At 39.9% G+C, this 23,462-nt stretch overlaps 1 protein-coding gene across 6 annotated transcripts in view; it reads right to left on the reverse strand.

Annotated features, from left to right (window-relative positions):
- Nucleotides 1-22,487, reverse strand: part of TFG (trafficking from ER to golgi regulator) — a 29,575-nt gene extending 7,088 nt beyond the window's left edge. Inside the window, exons 1-8 of one of the 6 annotated variants that reach the window (XM_074999407.1) lie at nucleotides 22,124-22,482; nucleotides 20,735-20,889; nucleotides 18,515-18,643; nucleotides 14,263-14,471; nucleotides 10,807-10,890; nucleotides 9,232-9,378; nucleotides 5,563-5,730; nucleotides 1,890-2,030 (exon numbers count right to left, since the gene is read on the reverse strand). In XM_074999407.1, the coding sequence (XP_074855508.1) occupies nucleotides 1,890-2,030; nucleotides 5,563-5,730; nucleotides 9,232-9,378; nucleotides 10,807-10,890; nucleotides 14,263-14,446 (724 nt within the window). In that variant the 5' untranslated portion in view covers nucleotides 14,447-14,471; nucleotides 18,515-18,643; nucleotides 20,735-20,889; nucleotides 22,124-22,482. Of the gene's footprint in view, nucleotides 1-1,889; nucleotides 2,031-5,562; nucleotides 5,731-9,231; nucleotides 9,379-10,806; nucleotides 10,891-14,262; nucleotides 14,472-18,514; nucleotides 18,644-19,589; nucleotides 20,696-20,734; nucleotides 20,890-22,123 lie in introns of those variants that run through there. The other 5 variants (XM_074999435.1, XM_074999415.1, XM_074999391.1 and 2 more) reach the window with 5 other exon arrangements.
- Nucleotides 22,488-23,462: the final 975 nt, after the last annotated feature.

Genomic DNA, 23,462 nt, shown 5'->3' on the forward strand with positions numbered 1-23,462 from the left:
GAGTAAGCTCTCATGCTCTCTTCAACATAGAGGGTAATTTTTCACTGATTTGACACTGACACTGACAAATGACAACGTTTACCTTGTTACACAGTGTGAGAGTTTGATTGCATTTCCCACAAAAAAAGCTGTTAGCAGCTGAGTTAGTTACGTTTTCTGGCTCCCAATAAAGACCTAAAATCACTAGTGTCCAAAAGCACCCACAGCACAAGTCTCAAGAGCCAAAAGAATTAAATAGGGGACACACTAAATGTGATAAATGTAACTTACAGAATTCCTTTATTCCCACTTAAGTTCTAAAGCATGTAAATCAACAACTCAGAATTCTCAAACAGAACAACGAAGCTAAAAGCAACAGATGATCAGTGTTACTGAATCCAAGCCAACTGCTCAACATGTTAATATTTGCTTAATATTAATAAATAACAGCATATATTATACTGTTTCCAATCCACATAAAAATGACACGTTGTAATTATATTCTGAGTACTTGGCTCTTTGACATTTTTAAGTTTACTGACGTCACTCATTGGTTCCACAGGTGGCTTATGTATTTCAGTCCTAAAATCTTCCTTATTAGCCACATGGTATCGAGTTACTTTCATCCCCTTTTCTGGTGTTGGCTAAACTCATCTACTGATGAATGAACTGTAGGTTGCAATATGCAGTATAGAAACCAAAACGGGGATGCAATTCTGCCTCAAAATCACTTCAAGAAGTCAAATTAAGAAAAATTGAGAAAAATCTTTAACCAACAACCACCACGGGCTCAACACCCGTTGGTGTCCGATGCCTCCCTCACGATTTCCTTCCATCTTTCCCTGTCCACTGTGGAGTGGTTTAGTTTCTGTAGACTAGCTCTGCACCAATCTACCTATTCTAAAAATCTTTAAGCTGTATCTTAAAATAACCACAGCAGGCCCTTCCTGGAAAAGGCAAAAAAGACTGACATGCATTCAGTGTTTTTGCAAGTGCCAATACAGAACCAACAGAACTTGGGCATAATGAAGATTGCTTATCTAATCAAAGAAAGAAGAGCATGCACTATAATGAAGGGCTTTGAATGCTCAAGTCTGGTGTTAAATGGAATTTGTAAAGTAATGTAAGTAAGACACTTGAAGAAAAGTTAGCACAAAAACAAAAAGCCATCACAATGGCTATATGATTCCAAAGCAATATTTGGAGAATTAATAGTAGATTATAATAATGGCCTTCATAATGACCCATCTGCAAAAGCATCATATAGCATTATACAGTATATATTAGAGCAGTAACAGCTGAGTTGGCCTGGATTTCTGGACAGGAGAGTAAATTTGTCTCTATCCACGAACACACGCTAAAAGATATTTAGCAAGTAACGTATAATTGCTTACTTTATCATATGCAAGGCAGAATTTCTAACAGATCTCCCCATAGTTTCTATACCGATAAGTGACATCAATTACTGCTTGACACATGCAGAACAAAAAGTAACATGCACACATTAGATTTTCAAGCAGTTCTAATGTGAAGTTCAAAAACTGGAATGACTAATGTCCCTGTCAGTTTTTACAATGACTTTTACATATGCACTAGTTTTACTACTCCTACAGTAACTACTGTAGCTACCTTCCCTCCCTCCCTGCATTAGTTTTCCAGTACCATGGGGCTCCTACGACAAAGCTACAGCACCACCTACTGTTTAAATAATGAATCTTCATAAAAACATTGTAATGGGGGAATGGTGGCATTTAGAAGCAGATATTCCCTGTAATAGTCCTAGTCACATCTAGCATTAGACAAGCACATCAAGTCCTAATGTAACCTTTCAATAAAAACATGACAATCCTCAATTATTGAAGTCTGACTGCAATTTTCACGATGTAAATTAAAGAGAAGGTACTGCTCACCTTCCATCTGACCAGTCTGTGGCTGAGTTCCTGCATATGCTGGCTGCTGTGGCTGAACACCAGGGGGATGGGCTGCAGAAGAAGAGGAAGCAATGCTATCGGGTGTTCCTGAACGCTCTTCTACAGGGGCACTGGGTGGTCCTGGTGAAGCAAGAGAACATAGTAAGCATGTGAAAACAAAAAAGTTTCATAGTCTTAAACTTTATATATAATCATTTCACTAATGTCTTTTCTGCATCAAGTGCATTCCAGTTTTGCACAGCTTTACTTTTGAGAAGGTTACCTCTATTTTACAGAACAGTCTATGTAGGCGAAATTCAAAACCTATTCTACTTAGAAAATACCTGCTGGGATGATTTACCACTATCTCCTATGCAAATAACTATTTGGTAGATATGGGAGTTTTCCAGTTGTAAAGACTCTTGGATTTCTACTCCCAGACAAGATATGGCAGGTTTTTGTGCAAAAACAGTTTCCTGCCAGGAAAATTCTGAAAAATACAGTGAGGAAATTCGTCACTGGTATGCCAGTGAACAGACTGAAGTCACAAAGATTGGGTAACTTCTAGATATACGTCTGTAAAAAGTTCTGGAATACCCAGCTGAAAAAAATACAACACATAATTGTGGACACTGATCAGAGGCCTGCAAATTAATACCCCGATCCTACCAACCTTATGCACGAGTAATTCCACTAACTTCAAAGGGACTCCTTAAGGTGCTTAAAGTTAAGCAAATGCATAAGCGTTAGCAGGTTTGAGACCTAAAACCGGTATTTGTGCTCCTAAACCAAAACCTTACAATATGCTTCCTTGGACACAAATGTAACAAATATTTTCCCAATTTTACTTGCACATTCTGCAATTCTAAAAATTTGAAACAAAGATCTCTCTTCTGGCTTCCTTGTTTGTGAAGTAGTATCACTACAGCTTTGGGAAGGGTCATTTGTGCTACCACCCCTACATTTTTTTCTAATTTTTGTTAAGAATATAACTTCCCCATCAACTATACAAAAGCATCATAAGAGATTATTCAAATATGTTTCAACATTTGTTCCAATATGGTGAGCTAAGTATGTTATAACAAATATTTTTAGTAACAGTATGGATGAATCCAGGAGGCTCCTCAAGAGATAAGTTAATTTGTAACAAATGATTTATGTTACACATAAATATAGCAACAGATCTGAGAGCTAAAGTGCAATTTACAGATTATAATTTTTTTCTCCCCAGAATATAGTATAGCTTTTATGCCTATTATATAAAAAATGTAGTACATTGTTCTAACATAGTACATCAATAAACTGGACAGGTTTTTTTTTGTTTTGTTTTGTTTTTTTACAATTGCTATTTAAATTAACTTTAAGTTTTATAGATTTCCATTTAAATTTTCACAGTTGCATGAAATTACAGGAAAGCCAGACACAGTAAATAGCTTAAGCTTCATAAACAATTAAATCACAAACTGTCACATGCCAAAATAAATATCAACAAGCCTTTTTTTAAGCTATTCATTCCCTAGTCCACTTGTAAGCCTCATTCAAAAAGTCTAAATTACTGGATTTTGATTTTAATAACTGCTCAAACAGCATTGTTCTTACTTTGCTGACCTAATTTTTTTTTAATTGTATTGTGTGCGTACAATGAAAATCGACAAGCAAAGCTGCCGTGCAACATTGACCTCACCACCAATAATAAGCAGTATGCATACTAACATTCAACACTTTTGGTACTTGCTCCAGCCAGAGGGTGGGGGAGAGAGTTGGAGAGGAGAACCAGGATGGTCAACATATTTCCATTGGCCAAAACCACCAGAAACAAGCGTCAGGACACACTGTTTACCACAAGATCAAGCAGCAAATAAAATTGGGTCAAGTTTTCTAGTGTGTGCCAGTAAAGTTAATTACTGTAACATCTACAAATTGAACCTCCCTAGTCGAGCAACGTCTGAGGTCCAGCATGATTTTAATTAGCCCAATGTCCACTTATCTTGGGTGTGGACAAAATGTCCTGCGGTCCCATAAGGTTTGTTTACAGCCACCAGTCCTGGCTCTCAGTATTCTGTGCTGTTATTTAGCTCTACTTTACCCCCTAAACGTCTTCTAAGAGCCCAATAAGTAGTGGAAGTGCTGGTAATGTGCTAGACAATAATGACCTCTTGTGATCTGTCGATTTCTCTGGTTCTACACCAGGCACCAGACTACAGAAGTGCAACCTGTACAACTACATGGAAATACTGCTAATATTTTTATGATTATTTTAAAATCAAAGATGTCAACATTTATAGACTACTGCCAATGGTCTTAATATGAAGGTCTTGATTTAACAGTATCTGTCCACTCTTGTTTGTAACAAACAATGGAGATCCCCACCATCTGCACATGAATGTGTCAATATTTCTACTCTTCTTACTCTAGTCTGAAAGAATCTTTGAAAAATCTTTTGCTGAAGAACTCCATTAATGCTAACAAAAAATGTTAAGTGACGAGTAACAGTTCTAAAATGGAAGCTTAAAGGAAGAGGTTTTAGTTTGGCTTTTCTTGGCATAAGAAGTTTATTTGATTCCAATTTTACTTCATAGTAAGATACAGTTTATAAAACGTCCAGCATGGGCAACAGTTTTATTGCCATTTTAATAAAAATAAAAAGGGGAGCTATGACACTGTTTTGAATTCAGAGCCCATTAAATGCAGTAGATGTTTGAGCTAACAAAGCAAGGGAAATTAAGAAACCTAAGCTGAGCTCCCCTAGTTAAATCATTGGAACTCAGTGCAAGATCAGGCCACAAGGTAGCCACTTGGTTGTCAATCCGTTTTACTCCAAGTGGCTTGTTGCAGGAATTTCAGCACATTGATTTTATAGTTCTGATGCTTTATGTATGATTATTCAAAGTACAGAAAAAAAAACTATGACAGCCTAAATTCACATTCCAATGTTCTTGTGCAGTTGTCTGAAGTTATTTTTCATTTAGGGGATTTAGGTGCATGGAGATGAAATAGGTCTTTGCCCATGAAAGTTTATGCTCCAATAAATCTACTAGTCTGTAAGGTCCCACAGGACTTCTCCTTGTTTTTGCAGATACAGACTAATAAGGCTACCCCTGACACTTGTGACCAGTATTTTCCACTCTAACACTACAGTTTTGTACAAATGCATGGAATTCTGAAAGTCAAATTGGCCCAAAGCTCACTACAAATGAAAGCAGAAGAGGAAAGTTTATACAGAATAACAAAAGGGGTGAAGAGGAGGGGGTCTGTTTAAAGCACTCAAAGTAACTTCAATAAACTGAAACACTTAAAAGTAAAGGCCTAACTTGCATAAGCAGGTGCAAGTCCTTAGATTTAAATACAGTTGTGGCCACTTCAACTTGCTCAAAAAGCCCAATTAATAGAAAGCCCACTGTTTCAGTTTAAGATACTGGAAGCTATATTTGCTTTCTACATATCTAAAAACGATGCAGTATAATTGTGTTACATGTATTTCATCAGAACGTTTAAGCCAATTCAACCCAGCGAGTTTAAAACTATATTATGGAACTCTGTAAAAATGAAGTACTGAATGGAAATAATAACCTAACACATTTGTACTATGAAGTCATGTCATAACAAGATTGAAGTTTTAACTGCCAACAATGAAAGTCTTTTGCACTTATTTCAATAAAATATATATCCTTACCCGACACCTGATCATCTGTCAGCCCAAATGCTGACATGACATTTTTGTTGATTTCATCTTGATTTTTTAATGGATCAAAAGCAGACATACTTGCTGCTATAACTTGAGTAGATGGCTTGACAGAACAGTCAGTAGCAGCAGGCTTTTCTTCATTACCATCCACAGCATCTATAAGCAGAGCAAGAGATTTGTTTGTTACGTGCACCAATTAAAAATTCTAGAAAAGGCTTCACAGTAAGTACAGGGTGAACCTCTCTAGTCTGGCACCCTTGGGATATGTCCAGTGCCGAATAAGAGAATGTGCAAGGCCACGGAAAATCAATATTTTGTCTAGCAGCACTACTCACACACTTCCACTGCTTAGTGGCCTCTTAAAAGACATTTAGGAAGTAAATTACAGCTAAATAACAGCACAGAAAACGAGCCAGGCTTGTGGCTGGAAATAAACTTTATGGAACCATAGGAAACTTGGCCACACCCATGATAATTGGTCACCCAGCCAACTAAAATCATGCTGGCTTATGTATGTTGTCAGATAAGAGAGCACTTGATTACAGAGGTTCAACCTGCATCATTCAGTGATAAGGAGGCAGCGGAGGTGGCTCATATATGCAACTTGTATGATAAATTTTAAAAACCATGAACAACTTGTAAATTGACATCAGAATAACTGGAGAATGGTGTTTTTCTACATACCCACTATAAAGTTGATGCAAATTGGTTGAATCTTAACTCACTTCTGAAGCAACATGGTATAGTACACAAAACAAACAGTAAGCTTGTTGGGGCAGGGCCAATTTTTTGTTCTATTTGTGCAAGAACAATGGTTCCTGGTTAATAGTATCAGAGAGGTAGCCCAGTTAGTCTGTATTTCAAAACCAATAAGAAGTCCTGTGGCACCTTATAGACTAACAGATATTTTGGATCAGAAGCTTTCGTGGGCATCTGACAAAGCAGGTCTTTCCCCATGAAAGCTTACACTCTAAAATATCTGTTACTCTATAAGGTGCCACAGGATTTCTTGTTGTTCCTGGTTAACATTTGGGGCTCCCAAGCTATACAATAATAATAAATATTAGAGTGAAATCTGCAGCCTTATACTCTATAATTAATCATCCTCCCCTGGGTTCCATTCTGGTGGCTACAGTCTGAAGTTCAACACAGTCGCCTGTTAGTTCTAGAGCTAGAGACCCTAGGTACACAAGAAGCTGCAGGCAAATCATTTACACAATTATGAAAACAAAAAAGCAGTCCTATAGCACTTTAAAGGCTAACAAAATAATTTATTAGGTGATGAGATTTTGTGGGACAAACCCACTTCGGATGTGTAAAATTCTGACCAAATTCAGATCTGAAGAAGTGGGTTTGTCCCACAAAAGCTCATCACCTAAAATTATTTTGTTAGTCTTTGAAGGGCTACAGGACTGCTTTTTTGTTTTGTGAAGATACAGATTAACACAGCTACCTCTGTGACATAAATTAAAAAAACATCTATTAGTAGTTTTATTAAAATTGCCAATAAAACCAAAATTAGCAGCATATAACACTCCAGAAAAGGATACGTACCATGTATTAATCATATGGACTGACTGTCCATATGAGAGGTTCCTGCTAAGTCTCCCTTAGGAAGTTCAATTTGCCTATCCTAGATACCCCATGTTTAAACAGTGATTCTATCCACATCTACATTCCACACACGTACATGCTGTCATTGTCCGGCTCACTCTCATTCACTGGTCAAGACCTCTTGGAGACATAAGGGACCTTGAATTCTATAGGCTGTACAGGTTGAGGACCACCTTCACCTTGTGGTCAAGGCACATGTTATAAGCACATTTCAATTACTAAAGCATTTTACAATTATATTTAACTTTCCCTAACCTGTGTCTGAATATTACACATTTCTGCCTCTTTTCTCAGAATCTTAGGGCATAAGAGTCATTTTTAGGTCACCTATTTCTCAATCCAGTGCTAAACTAGATCTTACAGCTTCCTTGCATTCAGCTTGTCTGACATATCACCTGATTCCTCTAAATGTTACTTGCTCTTATACTTTGCTTCATCTTACACTTTTACAATTCTATGCATTTATCTTGATTAATATTGTGAGAATATATCTCAATTAGCCATAATAACACACAATAAATTAATACAAAAACTAAAATCACTGGCTACAGATGGCAAGATTTCTCCCCCCACCTGAAGCAAGTGCCTGCTTTTCTAAATTTTCCCAGCATGGGGAGGCCAACAGAGACCTCCCAATGAAGCTGCCCAACAGAGAGAAGAATGCCACACATTAAGTATTTTGTATTACTATGTTTCTGGTTGGGTTTTATAACTATTACTACTCCGTTCCTCAAGGTAAGGTTTAGGGATGTTAATGTTTAACTGGTTAACCAGTAGGTGCTGGAGCAGCCCCCCGCCCACCATGGGCAGGAAGTTGCTCCTGCCCAATCAGAGCAGTCCCTCTACTCAGTGGCTGGGGAACAGGGGACAGGCAGCTAGACAAGGGAGACACCTCCCTAACCCCGCCACTGAGAAGGGCTTCTCTGGCTGGGTTGGTTCACTGGTGGTGTGCCAGGTACCTGGGCTGCTCTGACCCAGCCAGAGCTTCGCTGCCCACAGCACTGCCATGGGCAATGGTGCTCCAGCCCACTCAGAGCAGCCCCAGTCCCTAGTGCACTGCTGGGGGGAGGGGAGCCACCCACCTCCCTTATTTGGTTAAATGGGATTTTACGTCCGTAGTAGGGTTCAACTATGCTGACTAGTAAGGTACAGTTCTCGTGCTTACTCCCAGAAAAACCATGTCAGATCTATTGCTACTATGAAGTAAAAATAGAGTAACCACCACTTAGCTCAGATTCTTTTCAAGGGATTAGCAGCTTGTATATCAAATCAACTTCTCCCAGCTAGTTATTAACCCCATAAAATACCACGCACCCTGAAAATTGCTACAGAAACATCAGCATTTGTTTTGTTTCATAGTTAAATATCATATCGTTTAGGCACCACCAAAAATGCTAAACTATCTAAAAGATTGAGAAAAGGACTAATCCAGGGATTCTCAAGTTCCCAGCTTGGTTCCAAGCAATGATTCAAGGCACAAACTTGGTAAGTCATTATGTTTTCAGTGTCCACTCCCCTCTCTCATCTTATTTGCAAAATAATCATATTACTACTTACCTAAGTCTCAGGGAAGTTTAAATTAATTAAGTTTTAAGAGAAGTCTGAAAAATAATAACTGGTTACTTTGAAGACACCAGCTAAGAGACAGTCAATGTTTCTTAACTTAGTTTAATACCCTTCTAGTTAAAGAAGACTTTAAGCCAGGCGTGTCCAACCCACGGCCTGCATGCGGCCCCACAAGATCGTAAACTTTTAATATTATTATGTGATTTATATACATCAACTATATTATATATTTTATACGTGGCCCAAGACAATTGCTCTTCACTCAATGCGGCCCAGGCAAGCCAAAAGGTTGGACACCGATGCTTTAAGCCAACCACAGTAAGTAAATCATAAAAGCATTAGCAATCTGAAGTTTCCAACACAGCAGCTGAGGAACAGTCTACAGACAATGAATTAATAGGCAATATTCTTTTGCTGTACATCAGAGCGCACACATTGACTCCATCAGTTCTTTGTCAGCAGAAATATCCAACCAACCATTTTCAGGCAGGCTGGTGGAAAGCCCTGGCTCAGCAGGTGGTTCCAAACAATCCAACAACCGATTCACTTTGTTGCGAAGTTCAATCAACTCTCGGCGCAGATATTTCACCTGATTGGATTCTAGAGGTCTTGGCTGCCCATTAACTATAAAACAATAATTAAAGAAATGAACTCTGAAGAAACTTAGTAAAATTTCTGCAGGCACAGGTGAAACAGCTTTCATACATTCTAGTATTTCTAGACGTTAATTATAAAAAAGAATGTCGCTTTTGTGGAGGGGGAACTTAAAAATCACGTGTTGTAGGCATTGTTGGCATTTCTATTACCATTTTAGGTGATGAGTGAAAACAGTGACCTCACGTGATCCAAAATGCACATTTTCCAAACCCAGTTTGGTATTTTACTGCACGTTACCAAAGCTTTATGAAGAAGTTTTCATGCACCCACCTCCAATATGCCTAGGTCAAGCAAGAATTCATTAATATTCAGTTACCAATTTTTTCTGATCTTGTATTTGCAGCAATTTAAGTGTTAACTGTAAACAGCAACTTAAAAAAATGTTCAGTCATGTTTAAGTTGGCAGTGTCCTGCTAACCAGTCAAGAGCAGTTTAAGAAATACAAAGTAACATATGCTATGCATACAGAGCCTTTGTATATAGTGAAAAGGGGTGGGGCTGAGGTAGTGTCAGCTTCACATACTGCACTCAGCAGTTGTGGCGCTCTCATGCTTGCCAGTCCCGTCGTTTTTCCTATTAATTTAAGCCTAAACCATCAATGGAGAAGGCCTATTAACAGCAGGAGCATACAAAAGGTCTTTGTGCAGTGCCAGCACCCGAGTGGCTGCCCTGTGGGTTCAATTCATTTCTCACTGTACTTCTTGAGCGTGTGCATGGCACAATACAATCACTACAAATCAAAATGGAAAAGATATCCACTTTCTGTTCCACAATAAAATTAACAAGAGCTCAGAATGCACAAAGCCAGTACCACAATACTCGTTTTGTGACAGAAGGGTGCTTACTGAGCACTATATATCAAGCCAACTAATTCCCTTAACAATGGCATTGGCTGAAAAACAGCTGCTTAAAAGGACAGTCAGCCTGAAATCTATTTAGCTTTTTTTAAACAAGAAAATGAGTTGAGAATTGTCTCTATTATACCTGTCTGAAGCCCCCTTTTTGTATTTTTAGAACCACATTTTCTTATTTTAATGCTCCTCTCTCTTACCTTGCTGTGTGGAAGACCCACACAAATCAAGTTAAGTCAATGGCTGTGTGGGAAAAAAGAATGAAATTCCCTAAACATAATCCTCCGCCAGATGAATTAAATAAAGTTGCAAATACATTTCTACTCCAAACCTGCAGCTTCTGTAATGTTAGGTGTCTCTTGTAACAATAGGGAAAGACATTTCAGGCAGGAAGGCAATTTTTGAATGTATGGCATCCTTCTCATTAAGAAAACAGCCTTCACAAAAGGAAATGTCACCAGCATACAGAATGAAGGCTAAGTAAGGGTGGACACGTGAGAGGACAGCCTACTGCTCTAGTTTTAAAAAAAACATTTGTACTTACCAAACAATGTCAGTTTAAGTATCCTACTGCACTGAATTGCAAAGGAAAGATCCGAGCTATCAAAAATTGTTATAAGATCTCCATCTGTAAAGAATTTTTAAAAATAGTTAATATTGAACAGTAACATGAAGAGGACTAATGCTCATTTAGAGCAAGATGTTTACTGTGTAGAAATTATAACTATAAACCTATTAAACTTGGTTTTAAAAACCAACTAGAAAAAGATAGTTATATGTTATATTACAAACATGGTACACATCAAATACAATTATGGGCTAATGTAAAATCTAAAAAAAGAACAGAGCCTTTCAGAATAAAGTATCAGAGGGGTAGCTGTGTTAGTCTGGATCTGTAACAGCAACGAAGGGTCCTGTGGCACCTTATAGACTAACAGAAAAGTTTTGAGCATGGACCAGCATCTGATGAAGGGAGTCTGTGCTCACGAAAGCTCATGCTCAAAAACTTTTCTGTTAGTCTATAAGATGCCACAGGACCCTCCATTTCAGAATAAAGGTTTTTTGTTTTGTTTTAAAATAACCCTATCCTTTCTTAAATCTTAAGGTAACCTATAATTTGCTAATTAAATTGGACGTGGAAAAATATTCCTTCCACCCAAATTATGCAATTGAGGGATATTAATCAGAGGGCATTCAGGAAGCTTATAAAGTTTGGTATGTTCCAATTTGAATATGTTCAAGACAGTGACAACTTGACTGTGGAATAATCCACACTAGAAGGAAATTCAAACGTGCTTTGTTAATTCCATAAAAAAAGTGTTTTAAACAAAATATATAAAAAAGTTTTCAACAAGATACGCAATTAGAAAAGGAAGATAAATTGGCAGAATAACTCATTTAAGATGCAACTCAATACACCATAAATTTGGAAGGATATTGAATACCATGCCATTAACATACCCCCTGCAAATGTTTGCACAGAAAATAGATGAGTTAGAGCTCATCACGCATAAGATTTGTATAAATGATTACTGCCATTAGTTAGAATTGCTACATGTCCATTTCAAACGGCTCACAACAGTGTGCTCCAGAATGTCACTGGTGACATACAACTCCACTCTCTGCTTTCTGGAGCAGAAAAATGTTAACCTCAATAACCAGGGACTGTATAAACCAAATCCCATCCCTTTTATTGCACAAATAGAATGGCATAAATGAGAAAAGGAGTCAGAGGCCAGAAGCAGACAGCTATAAATCACAGGCGATGTGTGGGGGTAGACGGGGCTATATGCACCCCTAGTGACACCATTCTGCCCCTCCTCTTCCACACACACCCGCCCCCCCACTCCACATTCACATTCAGCACCACAGTATAGCACTCACTATGAGATATTTTCTACATTCCCTGAATGGCCCTTTCCGGTATCATCTCCAATTTCCCAATATAATTCAACATCCCTTTTAAAATGTGGAAAGCAGTACAGTAGGTAGCATTCCAGTATCTGTCTCACTAGTATCACAGAAAGGTAAAAATCACGCCTGCCCGCTCACCCACTCCTCCGCCCACTCCTACCTCTGCTATTTATTCATCCAAGATTCGCATTAGCCCTTTTTGCCAAAGGCTATGTGCTCTCATTCAGTCGCTTGGCCACTATGAATCCTAAACCTCTCTCAGTCACTGCTTTCCAGAATCCGATCCCCCATTATGCAGATATGGCTTGCATTCCTTGTTCCTAGATACTCACCCCACAGTTTGCTACAGGAAGGATGGGCCCAGCTCCCCACTCCAGGCTTCACAACCTGGTACACAGGGCTACTCAGTCAAACTTGGCCCAGCAGCATGAGAGGGAGGCAAATGGCCCAAACTTGCATGGTGTTGCAACCCCATGTGCAAGGTGATGCTCATGGTAAGGAGCCTGGCCCAGCCTCTCAGGATAAGTGTCACTCATATAGAATGAGTGCAGATCGGCTTGATCCCCATCCTTGCTGTGCTTCCCCCCAGTCCAGTAAAAACTGTCTCCTGCACATTCAATTAACCAGCATGAGTGCGAGGGCTGGCAGAGAGGGTTCCCTGGGGATGCTGGATAATAAAAATTGTACCATATACAAATGGGCACAGTTTATTCTGTGACCCAGACTGTGCTACATGCCAGCCCTCTAATCATCATTATCACTCCAATCTTTGTTTAAAATGCAATATTACCATCAGTGATTTCACATTTACTCCCACATCACGATGAAAAAGTACTGAGTCATGCCTACTAATGATCACAACAGGTCACCACTGGAAACAGCCCAACCCAGTGATAATTCCTTACAATCATCTCTTGATCTGTCAGCCAGTTCTTAAAGTATTAGATCCATGCTTTACTGACTACATGACAAATTTCTTAATCATGCTATTGTGTGGTACTAAGCTGAAATTGCAAAGTTTTAAGTATATCCTACTACACTTAGATATTTCACTAATAAAAGTAATCTCAAAAATAAAATCAGGTTTCGTTGACAAGACTTATGTTCCATAAAATCACGCATATTGGAATTAATCACATTCCTATATCAGTTTTTCCATTACTTTGCCCAACTGGAAACTTAAGTTCCAGCACTGATGATGAGCAAGTCCTTAGGAAGTAATGTAATTCCTCTGAAGTTTTTCCTTCTGGAACTGTCCACAGCAGAGGTGTCCAATACACCCGCTAATCACCACAAGCGGCGAATACATTTCTCAAGCCGCAAGTGACTCTTGGAGCCTTTAAAGGCAGCTTCTCCTGAGAGTCACATGCAGCGAGAACTGTCTGCCTACTCCACGCACACATCTCACAGCTTGGTGGGAGAAGCACATACCGGAAGCAGCACTGGCAACTCTGATGAGTTGCCAGCACTGAATTAGAATGGAGGCGGGGGGTGCCTGGCTCTGGAGGAAGGCATTTATTTGAGAGAGAGAGAGAGATGTGGCAAATGTGGAAACATGACAACCACAAGCCTAGCGATCTTTAAATTTCTATTGGATGCTACTGGTCCAAAGGGATTCCTTATGTTTTCCAGAACACAGCCCCACTCCCTGTGGTGCATTCACATGTAGCTAATGCCACCAAATTCTAATATACAAGGTGTTTCCAGGGTGACAAAAGAAAAATATGCCCCAGAAAGATACCCATGCACCTCTTCAGGTACCTGACAGAAGAAGGTTGCAAAAACAATCAGGGTTCCAACCTCCTGTAGTCTGTCACAGTAAAGTGTTGACATTTGCATTCTATCTGTGCTGTCTGCTCATCTGACCTTTCTCTTGTCATCAGAGTTGAGGTCAACACTTCTAATCTTTCAGGTACATTAAGAGATGCTTAGCACATCCTCAACAAACAACTTTTACAGATCAGAATCATCCTGTAATAATTAATATTTTTTATATCCCAAGAACAAGAATACCAAGAAACAATTTCTAAAAGGAGTTTTACGACAGTTTTCAATCTAATCGATACCAATAATAAGAAAATTATACCTTCGTCTTTATACTTTATTGTGACTTCATCACTGCTCAGAAGTTTTCCTCTGAAAACTCTCTGCATCATCAGCACTAGCTCGTCATAGGTGATGTCCTCATTATGAATTGGAATTCTCCTAATATCCTCCCCCAGTTGAGCTTTAATAATCAGCTTCCCACTTAAATCCAGTTGTCCGTTCATGGTGGACTTCAGCTCTCCTATAAACCTGTTAATGAAAAACATTCACATAACATCTTTTAGAAGCTGATCTGTTTCTCAACCACCAAAGTCCTATCTAGTACACATTTCTGTAACCTTTTGGATTTCAAAAACATTGTGACAATACGCTCAAGAGAAGCTTTCTTGGGTACATCACTGCAAAACTAACAACTGAGAGAACTCAGTTTATCAGCCATTTCACAACCTTTCAAGTGCAAAATGGAGATTTATAAAATGAGAATTTTTTGTTTTAAGCCAAATTTCAAAATTCTGAGATGAAATATGGGCTTTTGTACTGCCGATAAAGATTACAAATTATTTTTTCTGAATTTAGCTTTTACAATATTGGAATGTGTTCCTTCAAGTAAATATACTTGAATGTAAAATAATTTAAGGTTTGCATTTGCGACGCATGTGTATGTCATGGAGGGAAGTAACACTGTAAAAGCACGGCCTTAATAAATGAGAGAAATATGACTCTCTCTCTAGCTATTTCTATTGGACCATAAGTATGGCATCTTACAGTCAGACGCAACATGGATAAACGCAAAGCCATAATGTTTGGAATTGTTTTGGAGGACGAAGAAGTTCTTAAAAAAAGTTTGATAGGAGGATCAAATTGGGAAACGTGTCTCTCTGAATGCAAGAGAAAAGGAGGAAACAAGCAAGCTAAAAACCGGTTTCATTATAATTGACTTGATCTTACTTCAGCTTTCCTGAAAAACCAGATCCCTAATGCATGTGTCATGTTTTAAGATGCAATGAATAAACTAGAGTAAACTACAAACAAATTTTTCACAAAGGATTTTTTTTAAAAATCAGCAAAAAATTCATTTAAGTTATTTTTAAACCTCAGTTTTGTTTTCAGATTTTTCTTAAATACTCCCGATCAGTTGGGAAATTAATAGTCACAGAGAGCCTTTTCATGCCGTTTTGAATCTTATAACTCTGGTGGACTGACAAATTTTAAAAAAAGGATTGAAATCAAGTTACCAAAAAAGCCAACACTGACTGTGCTTAGAGTGCACTTGGGTATTGAGTAAGCCCTACTGAAGTCAGTTTGCACTTTTGTTTTTTCAAAAAACACAAGAACAAGATGGCATTACCTTAGAAAAAATGAGTTATACTGAATTAAAATAAAGAATAGATTTACAGCATCACCATTACGATCTATGGCCACGACATTCCAAAATAAGAGGCATATATTATGTAATATATTATTGCAAATTGGCAGCTATGGATTTCTCTTACTGCCATTTTCCGTATTATATATGTGAGAGATTTTAAACCTAGTTAACTAATTAAACAAGCCATAATGATTAGCTAAAATAATTATTTTCCCCCTAGCAACATCCAGCGTAGTAAACAACTTTGGAATATACTTGTCAAATCCTTGTAAAGCCAGGTCTATACTAAAGGGGAAGGCGGAATTAAGATATGCAACTCCAGCCACATTAATTACAACCTTCTATGCCATTTTCCCTACAGGAGGTTGACAAGAACAAACACTCCCATCAACTTCCCTTACTCCTCACAAGGAGCAGGAGTGCACCGTGACTTTAATTTAGCGCATCACTACCAGATGCGCTAAATTGAATGCCAGATCAACTGCAGCAGCATCCATCTTCCGCATCATGAAGACATACCCCTATATTAAAAGGCATAGAGGGTGTTGAAGAATGATGTATTACAAAGCAAATTACTAATTAGTTGATCCACTCAGCCATATCCACATTTTCTCCAGCTACGTAGTTCTCCTTATGCTGTTTCATTCTTGCAACTACATCCTGCATCATCCTCTTGCACTGCTCTCACTTGACACATTTTCCTTTTTTACCCAGGAAACAAATTTCTTCACAATATTCTCAGACAGGTTCTCTCTTACACCAAGAAGCCATGACAGTTTTCTGTGGCAAAAGTGTGGAGGAATATAGGGAGCAGAGAGTCTGTGAAATAACGTCTTCCCTTTTTCTGTCTAGTCCACTCCAGTGCTCCTTTCTATGTTGCCTCTGTGCTCTCCTAAATATTGCGTGTCTGTCTGTCTTAAGACAATGTCTCAGTTAAGCTTCTGCCATGCATGGCCAAGGTCCACCACTAGATAAGCAAAGAACAAAGACAATGCTATCTAGCTTGTATCTTTCTTTGCACGTCACTTTTCAGTCTGCTGAGAAAGGGCTAATACACTGGACAGGTTAGAGCCACTCATTCACCTTTATGAGACTAAGGCTGTGTCTACTGTACCTCCCTAATTCAAAGGGAGCATGGTAAGTAGGGTGTCAGGAGATTATTAATGAAGTGTTCCGCTACATATGCAGCACTTCATTAAGCAAATTCCCCGCCTGTGGTAACTTAGAAGTGCCTGCTTGCATCTAGCCACGGCTCACCTAGCGATACTTCGAAGTACCGGCAGGTAAGCCGTGGCTAGACGCTAGCAGGCACTTCTAAGTTACCACACAGGGGGAACTGGCAGCACTTCATTAGTAAACTCCCAACACCCTACTTACCTTCCTCTCTTCGAAGTAGGGAGGTAGGGTGGACACAGCCTTACTCTCATAAAAGTGAATGAATGGCTCTAGCCTGTCCAGTCTAACTATTAGCCCTACCATCCTCCCTTCGAAGTAGGGAGCTAGTGTAGACAAGCCCTAAGTGTATGTATAGCATGTTTGTGATGAGATTTAACTGTAGCTTATTCTTAAGTGAGTAATTTAGTATTTTATTGAAGCTTTAAAAAAAAAAAGAACAAATCTAATTTAAAAACCTGACTGATTTTTCTCAAATCAATTTTTACTCACCATGCTTATAACTGTGCTCTCTTAACCTAGGAAATCTCTAAATTCAAAGTCATAACTTTGATGAAAGTCTAGAATTTAAACACTTGAATTAATTTGTTTTTTAAAATGTCAATAAACTATACAGATTGAAAATTACTATTTGTCCCAAAATATCAAAATTCAGAAAAACATCAATCACAAATCCTAAGCAAGAAATGTGATATTCCAAAAAATATATAGCAGGTAAGGTTTTGTTTGCCAAAAGTATTTTATTATACCAGTGTACAGAAGTGTGTAGTATGCTAGAGAAAGGAGCCTGGGGAAGACAAGGCTCTGGAGTGGGAGGAAATAAAAGGGATTTCTTCATTATCCTGATACTTTCAGCGGAGCTCAGAAGTTAGGAAGTCTTACAATGCAAAACTCCTATTGCCAAAGAGGTAGACAAACAGAAGGTCATACTGAAGGAAGGGAGGAGACATTGTCTTGGGTATTCTTGAATCTTCCAAATTTCCTTTGAAAAAGCCTCACACACATGTAGGAGACCAAATACACACTTTTTTTTTTTTTTTTAAAAGGACTTACTTATTAAAGGGTATTTATCTAAAGCTTGCTTAAATTGATCAGTTTTAAAAGTTTTCAAGTTAAAAGGGCATCTCTTTCACCTTCACAGAATAAGAAAAAAATTTTTCTACTGAATTCTATATCTTGATGCTTCTCTACATTTTTATCCCACTATTTTGACATTTCATAAAAAACCAAAATATACTGTTATGTTACAACACAAGTGGGAGTAGGAACATCTTGCCCAGGACTGTGTTCTTATGTGGTTTCATCTGACTAACTGTTTTCCCTATATAAAATACACAAGTTTTTTTTTGTTCCAACTATTGTACTTACTACATGGTGACTTACGAGAAGAGAATGCAAAGTATCAGCTATATTAAGTAAGTCACTTTTTTGTTAGTTCAGAAAAGGGGGCCAAAATTAGACAGGCACAGAGAGCAAGCTAAGTTATTATACAGCTCTTCGCTGCATGAAAAATGCCTTTCATGTCTGCTTTGGGACACACCGGTTGAGCAAAATACTAAAGCTTATATTCTGGCTATGGCACTGTTCTGTTTTTTTTGAAAAGAGGAATTTCGACTCCAGGGCTTGAGAGATGTGATGAGTTAATGGAAAGAAGTACTGTATTATGAAAACTGTTTTAATATCGTCCCTATCACCTCTAGATCTTCCTTCATTTCCTTGTCACTCATAAGCTTTTTATAATAATGATTACCTTTTCTGACAGAATTGCTAGACTGTCTTTCAGGCTCCCCACTTCACTTGAAGCCGTTGTTCAGATGTCTCGCCATGCACTAACAGAAGCGATGCTGATAAGCTGTAGATTATAGACAGAACACGGAATCTGCATCAGAAAGGCAAGAAGGTTAACATATTGTGAATCTTCATTGCAGCTATTTTACATATTACCCAATGGGACAAGTTAAAGGGGAGAAATAGAGAGAATTTACTTCAACAATTTGAGTAACAGTGAAGATTTTATTTCACCCATAACATTTTACCATCTTTCACAATTTCGCTTCACAATTGTTAACAGCCTAGCTCAGGCATCTGCAACCTGTAGTTCTTTAAGACTTCTTTGTGGATCCCAATGTCATAATTGAAAAGCAAAAAAAAAAAAAAACCCCTCCTGATTATTTTCAATGAACAGTGATCGTCTAAAAGTCCAACAATGAACAACTCATACCTATGCATCTGATGAAGTGGGTCTTTTGCCCACAAAGACTTATGCTCCAAAGAAAATCTGTTAGTCTGTCAGGTGCCACAGGACTTCTTATCATTTTAAGTCATATCTAAATAGCAGTTGATATGTGATCTCAAAATATTGGCTAACTCCCCATTTAATGTGTGCAGTGCATTGTGGATACAACATTGTATCTGTGTTTTGATCGTGTTGCAAATAAAAAGTCTTGATTTTGAAAAGGAGGTTTGCAGCATTCCTGTTGTGAAAGGCAACAAGCATTTTAAGAAAGAAAAATGAAATGAAGTAAAATTGGAATAACTGAAATAGGTTCAGGAGCGAAAGTCAGGAAATTAGTGGTACAAACACAAACGTGTGAAGTGTGAGGAAGCAGAACATGTGAAAAAGTTTGTGAACATCCTGCAGTAAACACGCATCGCATTACAAATCACTGTATGTGCACTGTTCTTAAAATACAGGATACAAAAAGCATGGTTTGACTATATTAAGGACCATCTCATTTTCACATGCACTGCAGCTCTTGAATTAGAGTTTTTTTACCAAATTAAAAAAAATGTCTAAAAGGGCTCATCACCCACAATACACATACTTTGTTTAAACATCTGTTCTAGTAGCTCCATCTTCTCAACATCCCAAAATAGATTTTCACAGCCGGTTTATTGCAGCTAGCCTGATCATGGATTACTTCCTCAAGTGACAGATTTACAATTCCCTTTCTACAAACATGAAACAGTTACAGGGATAGATTGAAGCTAATGAAAACTCCATGGTGCCGTGGCTAGTGAAAGGTGAATGATGCCTGATACAGACACAAGGAAAGGGGAATGAGACATCAACTTCTTCAATTACATTTTGTTCACTTCCCTAACTGAATAAGAAAGCAATTGATAGCAGCCCCAGCTCTCACCTCTCTGGCTCTCTGTCTAGATTCACAGGGAGCCAGAGGGATTGCAGATGTCAGCCCCCTGTAATCAGTCAATGTATATAGAGTCTTTGTTTATAGAGAATAGGGAGTGGGGCCAAGGTAGCGTCAACTTCACATATTGCACTCAGCAGTTGTGGCGCTCTCCTGCTGCTCTGAGGACTCTCCTTTATTACATAAGAGCAATAGCTCTTGCTCCCAACCACAATGTGTAGAGTCAAATTTGATCTCAAATTATTTTTCAAAATCAATTTTTAAGACGTTTTAAAATATGTGTTTGCACACGTGCACACACATTTATGCAGGGCCTTTTTTGTTTTAAAAAGAAAGTTTCGGTACTCAGCCAGTTCCCTGCCCCTCACCCTCTCAGCCAATCTGATGGCTAAGGCTATCAAGGTGCCAGTACTGAGTACTGGCACAAAAAATAGCACAGCATTTATGTATGTAATATACTCTGGCACAAGAACCACACTTTGACTTTACCAGTAACTATAAGAAACAACTCTATAGTTTTGAATCCCAGGGCTAAAAGCGGCCTCTGGGTGCATGGAGTGTATTGCACCATCAACCGTACTAGGAGAAAAAAAAAATTGATTACAACAAAATGCTTATATAAGCATAGTAGCTTATTTGCTATGTTTAGCTATGAAAATCCATTTCTTATGTTGCTCAGAAAAAAAGAACAAGAAATAGCTTCCAACTGCACTTGCTTGTCCAACTGATCACCATCCTGCATGAGGTTAACGATACAGGATTTTAAAGAAATATCTTCATCACTGCCTCCGTTTAATAGTTACAGAAAATACTTTTACTGTTGACATGTCCAGAATTCTCACTGCATTTTCTTCAATGTGTGTATAGATACAGTTGAATGTCAGACTTCCTTTGAAACAGGCTTCCAGTGAAGATAGCACTTGCTTATTGGATGATATGCTTCTGATAGTGGCAAACTTGCCCTCTGTCTTGCCTTTAAAATTCAAACAAACATTCTTAATAAAATCATCTCATTTGAATAAAGTTATTTATCACTTTTTTATACTGCTCCATAATTTCTTGTATTTGTTAATGACTAACAAGTCTCCTTCCCTCACTGCCCATCTTCCATTTGCAATCTGGTAGTTAATCCCATGCTAAATTAGTAACCTCAATCATTTCTATAGCAAACCCATATTTTAATCCTTTGATTTGCCTGAAGATTGATATAATAGGAGCAGAGCTAAGAACAGGGAACTATTAAGCTCTGCTAAACAAAGCTTTAAAAGACAAAACACCCTTTAGTTCAGTGTTACAAGTCACTCTGACAAGGTAAGTGACAACAGCAAAGCAAAAGAATAATAGTCTACACGTGAAATTTAATTCAAAACATGGCAGGAAGCAAAAGCAAACTAGTGACTGCCTACTAATTACACACATGGACTTTCTTATTATGCAATAGGAATATTATGTTTACACTGCTGTGAACAGCTGTGACACTGCAGGCTGCCACCAAAGCATACAGGCTTCCTATAGCAAAAGGAAGATTTTTTTTCCAAGTGATACAGTCAAGTCATCTTTCTGAGAGATGCAGCATCTCCACTGGATGTTAGAAATGACCCAAAACTGCTTTATTCCCACCAATGTGAGGCCATGAACGAGCCCAGCCAGGTATAGAGCACCCATTCCACAGCCGGGATCGGAGGAGTAGCATGTTAGCCTGTGTCTGCAAAAACAAGGAGGAGTCTTGTGGCACTTTAAAGCCTCACCGATTTAGCTGGGACTGAGCTTTTGCACGCAAGCCCCACGTTGCCAGCTGACTAAAGCTTACGCCCCAATGAATCAGTTAGACTTTCGGGTGCAAAAGCTACTCCTGTGCAGACAAGCCCGACAGACAGGGCCCCTTCCACAGCGCTCCCAGACGCAGATGAGCTTCACGGGAAAGGGGCCGAAGGGGGGGTGCGCTGCCTCCAGCCCCTGTCGTCTCCTCTTCCAGCGGACCTGATCCGGGGGGGGGGGGGGGGGCGGTGCCACTCCCACTGCCCGGGGGTTTGCGCGTGAGAGGGGGTCCCGGGGAGGACACTGCGCAGGAGTCTCGCCCCCCCACCCGTCGCAGGCCCCATAGGGCGAGCCAGGTCCCCCCGCCCGGCCTGGCCTGCCGCGCCCCCATTCAGCCCGAGCGGCGCCCCGCGCATGGAAGCGACGAGGCCCCGCTCCCGCTCACTTACTCGGGCTTCTCCTCAGCGCGCGGCGGCTCCGGCCCGCCCGATTCCCGCCGCCGCCCGTACGTGGCAGGGGCCAAGAGCTGGATCGGCTGATACCACTGCCGAGCCGCCGCGCAGGCGCACTCCCCTCGACGGAAGCTGATGGCCGCCGGACGGCGCGCGCACGCGCGCTGAAGGAACGACACAAGGAACCTCGATGGAGCGGAGCGAGGCGGGCCAGACAAGGCGGAGGAACCCACGCGTGCGCAGTCTGTGATCGTCAGGTTCCATCCACGGCGGGGCCGGCCTCAGCTTCACCCACGCGCCAGCACGGCGAGGTCCAGAGCGGCAGTGCGCATGTGTCGGGAGAGAACCATCTCTCGGCCAGGGCTGCGCCGTCCCACGAGCAAAGTGACCGTACTCTGAGTAGCACGCATGCGCCGTGGACCTCCGAGAGGGCCGTAGTGAAGCTGCTGAGCGCTCGGGGTCAGCTAATGACGGGGGCTGCAGCCCGACAAGGGAGCATACATACAAGGACGTGTAGCGAAGGAAGGTGCCTCACACCACTGTGGAGCGGCGTGGCCAGCTCAGTGGTCTGAGCATTGCCCTGCTGAACCCAGGGCTGTGAGCATAGTCCTTGAGGGGGCATTTGGGGACCTGGGATAAATACACTTTGAAAAAAAATCTGTCAGAGATGGTAATAAGTCCTGCTGTAAGGGCAGGGGGCTGGAATCGATGACTTCTGAAGGTCCCTTCCAGTTCTATGCAATAGGTAGGTATATCTCCCAAGGCAACAAGAAGTCCTATGGCACATTATAAAGACCAACAAATTTATTTGAGCATAAGCTCTCATGGATAAAATCCACTTCATCAGATGCGTAGTTGTTGGCCCATGAGTGCTTATGCCCAAATAAAAGTGTTAGTCTTAAGGTGCCATCGGATTCCCTTTGTTTTTGTAGATACAGACTAACAGGATGACCCCATCACGAAACACAAAAGCAGTCCTATGGCCCTTTAAAGATTAACAAAATGATTTTTTAGGTGATGAGCTTTCTTCGACAGACCCACTTCTTCAGATCTGGAAATTCTGTTATACAGAAATGTATCACAAAGAGACAGCTTGGGTATAATAGGGGGAGGTACTGCAGAGGAGGCAGCTAGCTCCAGATTGGGAAGGAGACAGGGTGGCCACTCACTGACACATTCCCAGAAAACCCGACATTCCAGTACTGCCCTGAATGGCATGGGATGCAAATCACAAGCTGCAGACATCCATAAGCAGATGCCTGAAGTACATCCTTTACATCAAATGGCAAGACTTCATCACACATGAGGAGCTTTGGAACAGAGCAGGATAAGAACC

This window comes from Carettochelys insculpta, chromosome 1 (assembly GCF_033958435.1).
Source record: "Carettochelys insculpta isolate YL-2023 chromosome 1, ASM3395843v1, whole genome shotgun sequence".
Taxonomy (NCBI): domain Eukaryota; kingdom Metazoa; phylum Chordata; order Testudines; family Carettochelyidae; genus Carettochelys; species Carettochelys insculpta.